General features: G+C 33.6%; 1 protein-coding gene and 1 long non-coding RNA gene across 6 annotated transcripts in view; one reads left to right on the top strand and one right to left on the bottom strand.

The window, feature by feature from the left end:
• xirp2a (xin actin binding repeat containing 2a) overlaps nucleotides 1-12,730 on the top strand; it is a 36,184-nt gene that overhangs the window by 12,005 nt on the left and 11,449 nt on the right. The window contains exons 1-4 of one of the 5 annotated variants that reach the window (XM_051111713.1): nucleotides 3,708-3,903; nucleotides 4,143-4,189; nucleotides 10,539-10,669; nucleotides 12,556-12,690. In XM_051111713.1, the coding sequence (XP_050967670.1) occupies nucleotides 4,144-4,189; nucleotides 10,539-10,669; nucleotides 12,556-12,690 (312 nt within the window). In that variant the 5' untranslated portion in view covers nucleotides 3,708-3,903; nucleotide 4,143. Of the gene's footprint in view, nucleotides 1-3,707; nucleotides 3,904-4,083; nucleotides 4,190-4,746; nucleotides 7,308-10,538; nucleotides 10,670-12,555; nucleotides 12,691-12,730 lie in introns of those variants that run through there. The other 4 variants (XM_051111712.1, XM_051111711.1, XM_051111710.1 and 1 more) reach the window with 4 other exon arrangements.
• LOC127166444 (uncharacterized) lies at nucleotides 9,583-12,660 on the bottom strand. The gene is made up of 2 exons (XR_007827907.1): nucleotides 12,535-12,660; nucleotides 9,583-10,291 (listed from the first exon to the last, which is right to left on the bottom strand). It is a non-coding gene; the product is annotated as an uncharacterized LOC127166444 (long non-coding RNA).

Below are 12,730 nucleotides of genomic sequence, written 5' to 3'. Positions count from 1 at the left end.
TTCCACAATTCTAAGAAAAAAAGTCAAAATTGCGAGATACAAACTTGCATTTGCAAGAAAAAAATCACAATTGCGAGATACAAACTCGCATTTGCGAGAAAAAAGTTTCAATCTGTCAATTCTGACATTATAACAGGAATTGTGAGTTTATATTTCATAATTCTGAGAAAAAAGTCAGAATTGCAAGATACAAACTTGCATTTGCGAGACAAAAGTCAGAATTGTGAGATACAAACTCATATTTACAAAAAATAATTTATCTCGCAATTCTGACTAAATTTCCCACAATTGCGAGTCTATATCTTGCAATTTTGACTTAATAATATGCAATTGAGTTAATATCTCACAATTCAGAGAAAAAAGTCAGAATTGCAAGACACAAACTCGCATTTGTGAAAAAAGGATTTTTATTTCGCAATTCTGACTTTATTTCTTGCAATACTGAGTTTATATCTTGCAATTCTGAATTTATAACAATTGTTATAATTGTTAGTGTATATCATGCAATACTGAGAAAAAAATTGCTGTTGCCGTTTTAAACACAGGTATCAGATTTTTTGAACACTACCATGATGGTATTCTCTGAAATACTTTGAAATGCCATGGTATGTGAATTTGATATTATTTAGTACCATTATATGTATCTAAGTACCATTGTATTGTCATCTGATACCGTGTCACAGTACTTTTTGTATGGACAAACATATAAACACAATATTGGCATACTTTGATTTGTAAATCAGTTTGGTTTTTGAAACCTTTGATTGATGCTTCATTTACGAGCGGGAGTATGAACAATACTCATACTATTTTAGGAAATAAATGGCTAGAAAAAGATCATATCTCTTTATCTCTTCATTATCTTAAGTTTGTTCAGGTGAATTAACTCACAGCATTTTTAATCTTTATCCAGGTAAAATTTTAACTGCTTAACAGATTTACCAGGATCAGCTTTTAACTAAAGTTCTTGACAACTAGGTTCTGTCAAAATATCAGTGCATTTGAAAGCATCAGCAGTGTTTGACAGCGCTTTGACAGTAATGACAACATGAGAAACCGACACGGCTGTTTATTAGAATTCATTTACAGTAGTTAGCCTTTAATTTACTTGCAGTGTAACTGATAAAGTGAAACTCGGCCTTTCAGTGTGTGTAAATGAAACCACCTGTTCTCTGCTGGGCAGGGTGAACTTTGACCTCCTGGCTCAGTATTGCACAGACTCTGCGTGTGCGTCTTACGCCAGATGAGCTGAATAGTGAAATATGACTCCACAGGACACAATCAATGTGTGTGTGTCTGCGTGTGCATTAGCATGTGTGGAACAGTGTTGATTTTCACTTCCTGATGCTTTGAACTGTCTTTCACAGCAGCATGAGTTTTATGGAACATCTGATAGGAGAAGATTTGATTTGCAAATTGTTTTGTGAAGCAAAACTGACAGAGAGGAGTTCTAAGGGAAAGAGAATACTAGAAAACAAAATTAGTGTTTCATTCACTTTTTCTGCGTAATTCCTGATGTTTTTAATGGGTCATGTTGTTCCAAACCTGTAAGATGTTAGTTCATTTTCAGTACACAAATTAAGATATTTTTGATGAAACCGAGAGCTTTCTGACCCTCCTAGACATACCACATTTAAGGCCGAGAAAGGTAGTAAGGACATCATTAAAATCGTCCATGTGACATCAGTGGTTCAACTGTAATTTTATGAAGCCATGAGAATACTTTCCGCGCAAAAAAAAAAAAATCTTTCTTCTTCCCTTCCATGTCAGTCTTCGATGCGCATTTCTGGGCCTTGAACGTGTCAGATGTGTTGATGTCTATGCAGGGTTAAAAAGCTCTCAAATTTCATCAAAAATATCTTCATTTGCGTTCTGAAGATGAACAAAGGTCTTATGGGTTTGTAACGACACAAGGGTGAGTAATTAATGACAGAATTTTTATTTTTGGGTGAACTTTCCCTTTAATATATATAATTAATGTGTGTATTTTTTGTAAGTTAACGGAATAGTTCATCCCAAATGAAAATGAAAATCATTTACTCAGCCTCATGTTGTTTTAAAGTTTTTTTCTGTGGAACAAAAAAGGAGTATTTTTCCATACAATGAACATGAATGGTGACCACACAAAGCTTTCATATTTCAGGACTTGAAATATAGTGCACTAGTCCTATGGACTACATTTATAATGCTTAATTGCTTTTTGGACTTAAATAGTTCCTGGTCCCTATCCATTTTCAGTGTATGAATAAAAGCACTTTAGACGTTCTGCTAAATTTCTCCTTTTGTGAAAGAAAGACAATCAAACCGGTCTGAAACAACACAGGCATTAGTAAATAATTACAGAATGTTTATTTTGTGATGAACCAGCACTTTAAAATATTGCAATCTTATTTTCTTAAACAGTTTAAGAACTCTTCCAATATCAAAACAGTACCTGACGCAGCAACATTAACTCAAAAAGTGAGCTCATCCTGAATCTATGGAGGCCACTTTCTGCCACAAAATAAAAACGGCGACTGTGACTTTTTATCTCACAATACAGATTTTTTTTCCTGACAATTCTGACAAAAAAGTCGGTACTGTGAGATGTAAGCTCAGAATTCTGATGAAAAAGTCAGAATTATGAGATATAAAAAAGTATTCTGATCATTTTTCTTGTAGTTCTGGGTTTATATCTAACAATTCTGACTTTTCTTCACTGTTTAAATCTTGCAGGTCTGAGGTTTTTTTTTTTTTTTGTCAAAATCAGAATTCTGAGACATAATTACCTTTTTTATTCCATGGCATAAATACGCTTTCATATAAACCAGCTAAAACCTTTTTATTTGATTTCAAAGTTGGACACCTGTTTGTTTTTTTAATTTTCCCTGATTTTCTCATAATGATGATTAGACATGGTGAGCTCTTTTTACTGCATGCCCAAACTAGGCAAATTTAGCAGCTTTGGACTGTTACTTAAAAAAAAAGTATAATAAATAAACAAACATTAAACTAAAGTAAAATAAACTGCTATTTCAAAGATTACACTCTAAGAAAACGTTCATATAAATACAGCCCAATGTACCCCGTTAATATGAAGGAATTTTCTGTATTGATTTTTAACAGGTGTTTTTACCCATTTATTAAATTACGCTTGAATTGTTTTCAGTTTGAAGGAAATGTCCATAAACTTACTGGAAAATGTCCTAGTAATTTTCTGCCCGGACATTATCTGTTTTTCTATGGATTTTTCTCTTACAGTGTAACTTTTTATTTGAAATACTAAAGCTTAAGCTTATCCACTGATGTTGACTGTATTTTTAATGCTATGTGACTAAAACTCATTGTAAAGTGTCAGTTATTAATTTAGACCTGCGTTATGGCAGAATAGCCTATATGTTTGCTTTTGTTGCATGTCAATAGCAATATTTAAAATACATAGAGACTGAAAATGCATTTAAACAAATGTTATAAATACATTTCGTTTTGTTTGTATGTAAATATGTTTCACAGTTGGCAGTTTATTCTAGTGTTCTCAGGCTCGTTCCCCATTTATGTTCCTGTTTCAAGGGCATTAACTATTGACTTGGTGACAGCTTTCAAGCTGCAGGTGAACTCTAGCTTATATAACACAAAACTGAGTCTTGTTGATATACTGTTAATGATAAATAGACAAAACAAACACACACGTGTGCTTCGCGTAACACGGTCTCTGTTCCGAACTTTAGTTCGAGGTCTTGTGGAACTGCCGAATGCAAATGAACCACAGACTAGAAAGTGTTTGTAACCACACCTGCCTCACTCTCTCTTTTTCTCTCTCTCTCTAGGAAGTGAGTGGTTCATATTCATCTAGTGGGAGAGTTGCAGACAAATATAGAGGTGTAGGAGAAAAAATGTCGAATCAGGACTCAAACTTGGAAGGATGTGAGTATCTTTTGGCTTTTTTTCTATAGTAATTTAGTTTAAATGAAACACCAGAATTTTATAATTCACCCTAAAGATGTTAATGTTCAGCTATTTAAATTCTTATTCAGGAAATTTGAAACTGTTCTGTTTGCAATCTCTTCATTTTTTTATGTGATTTACATGTTTGTGGAAATTCAGTGTGTGTGCGTGTGTGTGTAAAGGTGACATGATTAAAGACTTCACACATTGCTGTCTAGCATGATGACAACTGTGATGACAGACTTCAGCTGTAGTGCACATGCATGTATGTATATGTATATACGTACACATGTTTGGATTTCTGCTGCAATCTTGTTCAAAAGCACTTATTTCTGTTACTTTGAGTTTTCAGACACAAGATCTAGTCTTAAAAGTACCCCTATCATACCCAAACTTTAATTTATAATGCTTGAGTGTACATGTTTTAAATATATTCAGTGACAATGGTATGTTAGTGGGAGGCCTGTGTAATTTAATAGGTTTGTTTGACAGGGGAGTTGATTTGTGTACGGTCAGTGTCTGCGTTTGTCTGTCTTTGGTTATCCCTCTTTCATTCTTTAAATCGGGCTATCAACTCGTCTTTTAAATAGACAACCTTGTTTACGACCAGTCCACACACGTACGCATGCATTCACACATGCATATCCTCCTACACTGGATATGCTGATGTTCATCACTCAAGTGTGTTGCATTCTCTTGAGTGTTGGTGTCTGACATCATGCCACACAGGGCTTTAAAGGGTTAGTTTATCCAAAAATTTAAATTCTGTCATTAATTACTCACCGTCATGTCGTTCCAAACCTGTAGACCTTCGTTCATCTTTAAAACACAAATTGAGATGTTCTGATGAAATCTAAGAACTTTTTGACCCGGCATAGACAGAAACATAACTGAAATGTTTATAAAAGGTAATGTTTATAAATGTTTAGAAAAGTAGTAAGGACATCATTAAAATAGTCCATGTGACATCAGTGGTTCAACCTTAATTTTATGAAGCTATGAAAATACTTTTTGTGCACAAAGAAAACAAAAAACAACTTTATTCAACAATTTCGTCTCTTCCATGACAGTCGTCGCTGCACATTCACATTTCAGTTGCGTTGCTGTCTATGCAAAGTCAGAAAGCTCTCAGATTTCATAAAAAATATTTTAATTTATGTTCTGAAGAAGAACGAAGGTCTCACAGGTTTGGAACGACATGAGGGTGAGTAATTATTGACAGAGTTTTCATTTTTCTGTGAACTGTCCCTTTAAAGCTGGCCAGGAGAGTCTGAGGAAATTTTATATTTGTTATAATTGTATATTTTCTCCTGTCTTCCACTTTCTGTCTCTTACCTTTCTATCTCAGCGTTTTTTAAGGGCCAAAGCTGGCATTCTAAATTTTTCAATTTTGTAAAAGAATGATTTTTCCCTTACGTAAAAAGCACACAGCATCCATAAATGTCCATTCATTTAATTTCTTCTAAACTATGGCTGATAAAATTGTGTCATCAAAAGTGACATCAAATCAGGGTTATGATAGTTTACTACAACCTAAACCATAAACAAAAATAAATAAATAAGAATAAACAATAACCCTCTTTAACAATCTTTTGGATGATCAGATTACTTTTTTCAAGTAACTAGTAAAGTAACGCATTACTTTTTAATTCACAAGTCAGAGTTACTTTTTCAAAGAAGTATTAGCAGTTACTTTGTTTTCCCATGTACTGACTGCACGCTCTCCTGTTGCCATGTTGAGAGAAATCATGAGTAAGAGACGTTGTGTGCGCTGTGTAAACATGTTACTGTAGTTCTAGACTAGATTAATTTGTTGCACAAAAACAGATTCAGTATTCCTCAAAATTAATAAAAACAGTGAAATGCAACCTCAGAATATAACGCAAACATGCAATAATTAAATACGTTAAATAACACAAATATTCTTTATGAAGTTAATCCCATTTTAATAACTAATGTCTTTGCTGCTGATCTTTGTTGATCCAATTCAACCATACTAATAAGCAAAATTTACTTTAGATAAACCAACATTTGTGCTTCATTTTATTGCTGAAGAGTGTTGAACTTTCTGTTCTACTGTACAAATGTGAATTTACTTTTCCCTCAGCCTGAGGTGTATTCATTTGACTTTTGGTTTGAAAGGGCTTTTATGTTTTCCAAAAATATATCTTTTTATAAACCATGCACAGATTTAAAAAGTAGTGCAAAAGTAACGCATTATTTTCCATAAAAAGTAACTAAGTAATGTAAATAGTTACTTTTTTAGGGAATAACACAATATTGTAATGCATTACTTTTAAAACTAATTTTCCCCAACACTGGTTACTTATAATAAAATAAACATATACATATCAAAAAATCAACTAGTTGCCAAAGCAACATTTCTCATTTTAATTTAGTTTAACTTGATGTACTAAATAACTAAAACTAATAAATCAACCTGTCACTTTGAGTGACCCAAGTCCTGACTTATTTCTGACTCTGACGCCAACACATACAAACAAATGTAAGACCTCTCTGGAAGTGCTTTATATTAATCAAAAGAGCTTTGTAGAAGCTGTCACCTACTCCAAGCTGCTTTAAATGGAGAAAGTTCTGTTGAAAGCTGTGTTTATCCTTATTTATTCACCCTCATATTGTTCCAGGTTTGTATGTTGTTTTTTCCATGAAACACAAAAGAAAAAATTTTGAAGAATTTTCCAGACTTGTTTCCATGTCTGTTAAACTCCAAAAACATCGCCCCACAAAGGCAAACCATATGACTTGTGCGCTACAAATCTTCTAAAGCCATACCATAGCTTTCTAAAGGAACAGACTGAAATTTGAATCATTATGTTATTTATTTATAAATCATTTGTTATGTATTGAGAATATCAGTAAATTTGTAGTGCTGTCCCTCACACCTCATCTAAACGAGTAGTATGGACTAAACCAAACGTGTTTGGTAAACTGTTCCTTTAATCATGGTATATATTTAAACGTGAAATAGGCTGTGCATTTCAATAAAGCCAAGGATGAATGACCCTAAAATCTCTCAGACAGTAGGGTGCCTCTCCCCCTCAGCGTGTCTGTCTGTCTGTCTCTCTGTGACTTCAGGTTAAGGGCATGTTGAGTAGCTTATCTAAAAAAAGGCCTAGCAGACTGGCAATCTTTTAAAGAGGAGGAGGGTAATGGTAGGGGCCTCTGAAATACAACCAGCTGTCCCTGCCCTCCATCACTCTGAGGTGAACCGGACAGTAGACTGGAGCTGGTCTCCAAACATACACTCACACTTTTATACTAAGACGCTGGGTGTCTATAGGGATCTCCAGGTGGGATCTGGATTGTCCAGGTGATACTATAATAACATTGAGGAACACAGAGGAAACGACAGACCTATTTAGGTGAGTGCACTTCAGCAGAAGTGGCTTCTGATGTAGATGTCATGTGTAGTACATCACTTTGGAAGATGCATGGTTTATAATTTAACCAATTTGATGAAGAATTAATTAGCGTTACAAGTACTGATTTTGAGGCTTTTTAAATTAAAAGGGAGAATTAGGTTGAGCTGAAACTAATAACAACACTTTTCCAGGTTTAAAGCACTTAAAGCCAACGGCGCACTGGCACGTGTTCAAGAGCGCTCATTAAGATTGCATGAAGTGGACACATGGCATATTGTTACATCCTAATGGAGTTGAGCAAAATGAATATTGATGAGTATTACTTATATAAACATAAAGTAACAAAAGGGTTCTTTTGCTAACCAAAGACTTTCAGATTTTCCGATAGCTATTATACTTGTTTACTTGGCTATTTCAGCGAGACAAGAACTCTAAGTTTTGGCGTTTAGCAATTCAAAAAATTATTATGCTTTCCATTTAACAATACCTGTTCAGTACATTTGAAGTGATGGTAGCTGGCTTAAGATTGAAAAGTTATATCAACAATTGTACGGGCAATGTGAAGAAAATGAAAAATGAGATGAGTGATACACGTGAACTGTATAAATTGTCTTTTTTTTAATGTGCATCATAGTTTCTGTGCGGCTGTGAGTGTCATATATGTCAGCTCACTCCATGAATGTCTTAGAATAGAGTCCCAAAGACCGGGCTTTCTGAATTTAGCCCGTAAGCTACTGCTGCATTCCATAGACTTGAGTCTAGAATATTACAGGCCTGCTGATATAATGCTTACACTGTTCAATCATGCATTTAGCAGATGTCTAATACTGCTGATGCTGACAAAGTGAACCAAAACCAGAGCGGTAATTAATCAAAATGACAAAAAAGCAGTTAATCTACACTACTTCCTATTTCTGTTAGTCATTGGAGACAAAAAGTAAGAACTGTGGCAGATGATGATAGAGAAGTAGAAATCTGAATGATAGACAAGTGACCGATATAAAGATTGCCGGGGCTTTGCATTTTAGGAAGTTACTCTTCCTGGCTGTCTCACACTCTCTCTCTCTCTCCCTCTCTGAAATATGATACTAACGGTCCTTGGTTTAAAATAACTGTTCTTTAATTGCTCTCGGTATTGTGGTTACTTCACGTCATGGTAATGCGCAATAGTCTAGAAAGTCGCCAACCCCTGCGGTTCTAGATACTTGGAGGTTTTTTGGAATGTTTGTTGTCCATCTTCCCCGCTGATGTCTTCTTTCTTTTCCCATCGTGACAAACGAGTGTGTGATCCCTCTGTGTTTGAAAAGTGTCAGATACCCTCAGGTGTAGAGTTTCTGTTCAACAGCTACTAAAGCCTGCTTATTCTGGATCTGAATCATCTCTAGCCCTCTGCTGGGCTAGTTTTACACTGGCATGCTCTGAATAACTGCTCTGCTAAAATTAACGGTTCGGGGAACATATCTTGGTCACATGGTGATACGGTCATGCTTTACTGATGCAAGAAAAGCAGTGTGGGTGTATGACACAGTACAAAGATCTGGCTTGAAATCATCAGCGGATAGCATTGCAGTATATCCCCCATGAGCTCTTATCTTCAGCAGTGATGGATAGAATTCAAATATTTAGTCAGTGAAGAATTTAAAATGTGCAGCTAGCATGCATCTGCCAATAACGTTTCATTTGTAAATCATCTTGATACAACTTAAGATTGAAATAATTTTTTACATTTTTTAAATTGTTTGTTTCAGTCACGGAATAAAAAAATTGCAACTTTCTCACAATCTCACAAATTCAGAATTTTTTCTCAATTATGAGTTTATATCTACAATTCAGGGGTTTTTTTAGATTTTTTCTTGAGAATTTTAAATTTACATTTTTGCAATGTTTGTTTTTTTTTTCTAAGAATTCTAAGTTTACAATTCAGTTTTTTTGTTTCCACCACTGAATAAACAAAAAAAGTTTGTATCTTACAATTCTGACCTTTTCTCTCAATTATGAATTTATACCCACAATTCAGTTTTTTATTTTACATTTACATCTTGCAATCTTTATTTTTTTTCTCAGAAGTCTGAGTTTACAATTCTATTTTTTGTTTCCACCACTGAATAAATTTTTTTTTTAAAAAAGCATCTCACAATTCTGACTTTTTCTCTCAATGATGAGTTTATACCTACTATGTAATTTTTTTTTTTATTTTAAATTTACATCTTGAAATCTTTTTTTTCCCTCAAAATTCTGAGTTTACATTTCTGTTTTTGCTTCCACCACTGAATAAAAAAAAGTTTATATCTTACAGTTCAGACTTTTTCTCTCAATTATGAGTTTATACTCACAATTCATTTTTTTCTTGAGATTTTTTTCTTCTTTTAAGAATTTTAAGTTTACATCTCACAATTCTGAGATTTAAACTCAAGAACTGCTAGAAAAAGCCAGAACTGTGAGATAAAAAAAAAGTTGCAAAAAATTAAAATGTACTTTTTTATTCCATAATGGAAACAAGCTTCCATATTATAGTATTACCTGGATAATTACTATAGTATAAATCAGAACAAAATAATTATATTTCCATTATAAAGAATTTTGTACATCAACCACAGATACAGAAATACATGCTAATACTGGTGAGCCAAAAATTATTTTCATTTAAAATTTTAATTTCTGCTAATTATTATATTTAACAGTGTTATTACATTTATGGTGTTATAAAAAAGTACTAGATGACAGATAAATGTATCATTATTGATAATACCAATATATTAAAAATGAAACTCCTATATTGTTACTGACAGACTGACAGAAAATTATATTTCGCATCCTCATAACCTCCCATGTAATATCTGTAAAATACCTTATATGTGTACAACCCTTACCAGATTGTAGTGTTGATGTCTTGGGTGATCCAACTTTGAAAACCATGATTGATGAGGACGACGTGCATGCTTTATGACATCATTCCTCATCTTGTCATTAGAGCCATCTATAGACTGGGAGACAGAGAGATAGAGTCAGCATTAGCTGTCACAATACATCCCTGTTGTCAGTTTGACTTTGTCTTGCTAAATTTACTCTTGAAAATATGACAGATGATGTGATCTCTAATCTAACATTAGTTTCCCGCAAACCACTCATGAGATCTGAGTCAGTGAGAAGAAATGCATTTATTTATGTTACAGTTTCAAGTTTAATAGCGAATGATGCACACCCTGCAACCTGACTGTGTGTGTATTTCAGCTGCGGGTAGTACAGGTGATTCACCATCTAGAGAGGGACACGGTGACAGTGAGGCTGAGACTGTGCCTCTCAAGCAGAGACTGGCCTTGTACCAAGCTGCCGCTACCAAGGAGGAGAGAAGCCCATCTGTGGTATTTACCAGCATGAACATGCACACATACCCACAAACACACATGAGCATATGCTGGGGCACACACTCATATCAAATTACCTGTAGTGACGGAAAAATAGGCACAGATTTCCTACTTCTTGTCTAAGGCCTTCTACTTCCTATTTAATATTTACAGTTCAGGAAAAAATCTGTTCAGTCCATATAAGCATGTAGTACTTAATGGCTGTGTAATAAATAATTGATGCATAAAATCCACATTAAATCGATTTGCACTTTATTGATCCCATGTGGGAATTTGGGTTGCATTAAATAAAGTGAGATGGCAGTTACTGGATGAGGTGGAGTGTTACACAGTGTCTTAAACAATTTGTGCTTGTTTCCTAACCTAAAACAACGGAAATACATTTTGTCAGTTGCTTGGTTTTTATGTCTTTTCATTGATATATACTACCAGTCAAAAGTTTTTGGACAGGAAGATTTGTAATGTTTTTTAAAGTCTCTTCTGCTCACCAAGCCTGCATTTATTTGATCCAAAGTACAGCAAAAACAGTAAAATTCTGAAATATTTTTACTATTTAAAATAACTGCATTCTGTTTGCATATATTTTAAAATGTAATTTATTCCTGTGATTTCAAAGCTGAATTTTTCATGACAAACACACACACACACACACACACAAATAGATACTGACTCCAAGCTTTTGAATATTAGTGTATAATGTTACTTTTTATTTCAGATAAATGCTGATCTTTGGATCTTTCTATTCATTAAAGAATCCTGAAAAACGTACTCAACTGTTTTAATATTAATCATAATAATAAATGTTTTTTTAAACTGGAAATCAATTCGATGATTTCTGAATGATCATGTGACAATGAAGACTGGAGTAATGATGCTGAAAATGTAGCTTTAATCACAGGAATAAATTACATTTTAAAATATATTCAAATAGAAAGCAGTTATTTAAATAATACAAATATTTCACAATATTACTGCTTTTGCTGTATTTTGGATCAAATAAATGCAGGATTGATAAGCAGAAGAGACTTCTTTAAAAAAACAAAAAATCTTACTGTGCAAAAACTTTTGACTTGTAGTGTACTATTACTGTTTTTGTTATTTTCATATTTTGTTTTTATTTTAATTTGGAGTTTTAGAAATTTTATTGTATGTTTTTGACATTTTTATTATTTTTTTAATATCTATATACGTTTTAATAAGTTTTAGTTTTGTTTAGCTTTATTATTTAAGTACTTAAATTTAAACTAAACAAAAATAGAAATATTGCCTTGGCAATTGAAATAAAATAAGTTTTAAGTTTTTTATATTTTATTTTACTTCAAGTAACAGAAATTTTGTTTTATATTTTGGTTATAGTTATTACGACTGCAAGGTTCTGGAAGTACAGTCTTGCATATTTTCTAATGGGAAATTTAGAATACGTTATGTTTAGAACTATGTTTATTTCCGCTGTGCTGTGCCATGTAGTCCTGCCCATTGTGAAATCCCATTAGTTCAAAATCCTGGTCCTCATACCTGTATATTAAATGTCAGGCATGTTCTGGTTGTTTGTTATTGTGTCGCATTCTGCAACATTTTTACTGCCTGTGTGGAGACAAACATTTCTTGTCACTAGAATTCTGGTTACCGCTATTGCCAAACTAGTCTTTAAGATCTGTACAATAAAGAATAATTTAATACTGAACGATTAACTGATACTGATGCAACTTAAGATAATATTTGTTTAGTTCTAAGTAAATGAGGAAATTAAAAACTTTGTTTTCAACCTTGTAGTGCCCCCTAGAGGACAATCATATGTCTCAAACCTATATACTGTATGTAAGCTCATGTGTACTGCATGTATATTTATTAATGTGTCTTACCATTTCATTTTGTGTTTTAAGGTCATGGACAGCTCTGAGCCGTGCTCTCTGCCAGGTGGACTGGCCAGCGTCAAGAAACAGTTTGAAAGCCAAGAATTCAGTTCCTCTTCTGCATCCCAAAGCACTGTTACACAATACCACTATCAGCAGAGACAGGTACTTCAGAAGAATTCACAAGGGATCCACAAAACTCCAT

This window comes from Labeo rohita, chromosome 6 (assembly GCF_022985175.1).
Source record: "Labeo rohita strain BAU-BD-2019 chromosome 6, IGBB_LRoh.1.0, whole genome shotgun sequence".
Lineage (NCBI taxonomy): Eukaryota > Metazoa > Chordata > Actinopteri > Cypriniformes > Cyprinidae > Labeo > Labeo rohita.
This window is presented reverse-complemented; position numbering and strand designations above follow the sequence as displayed.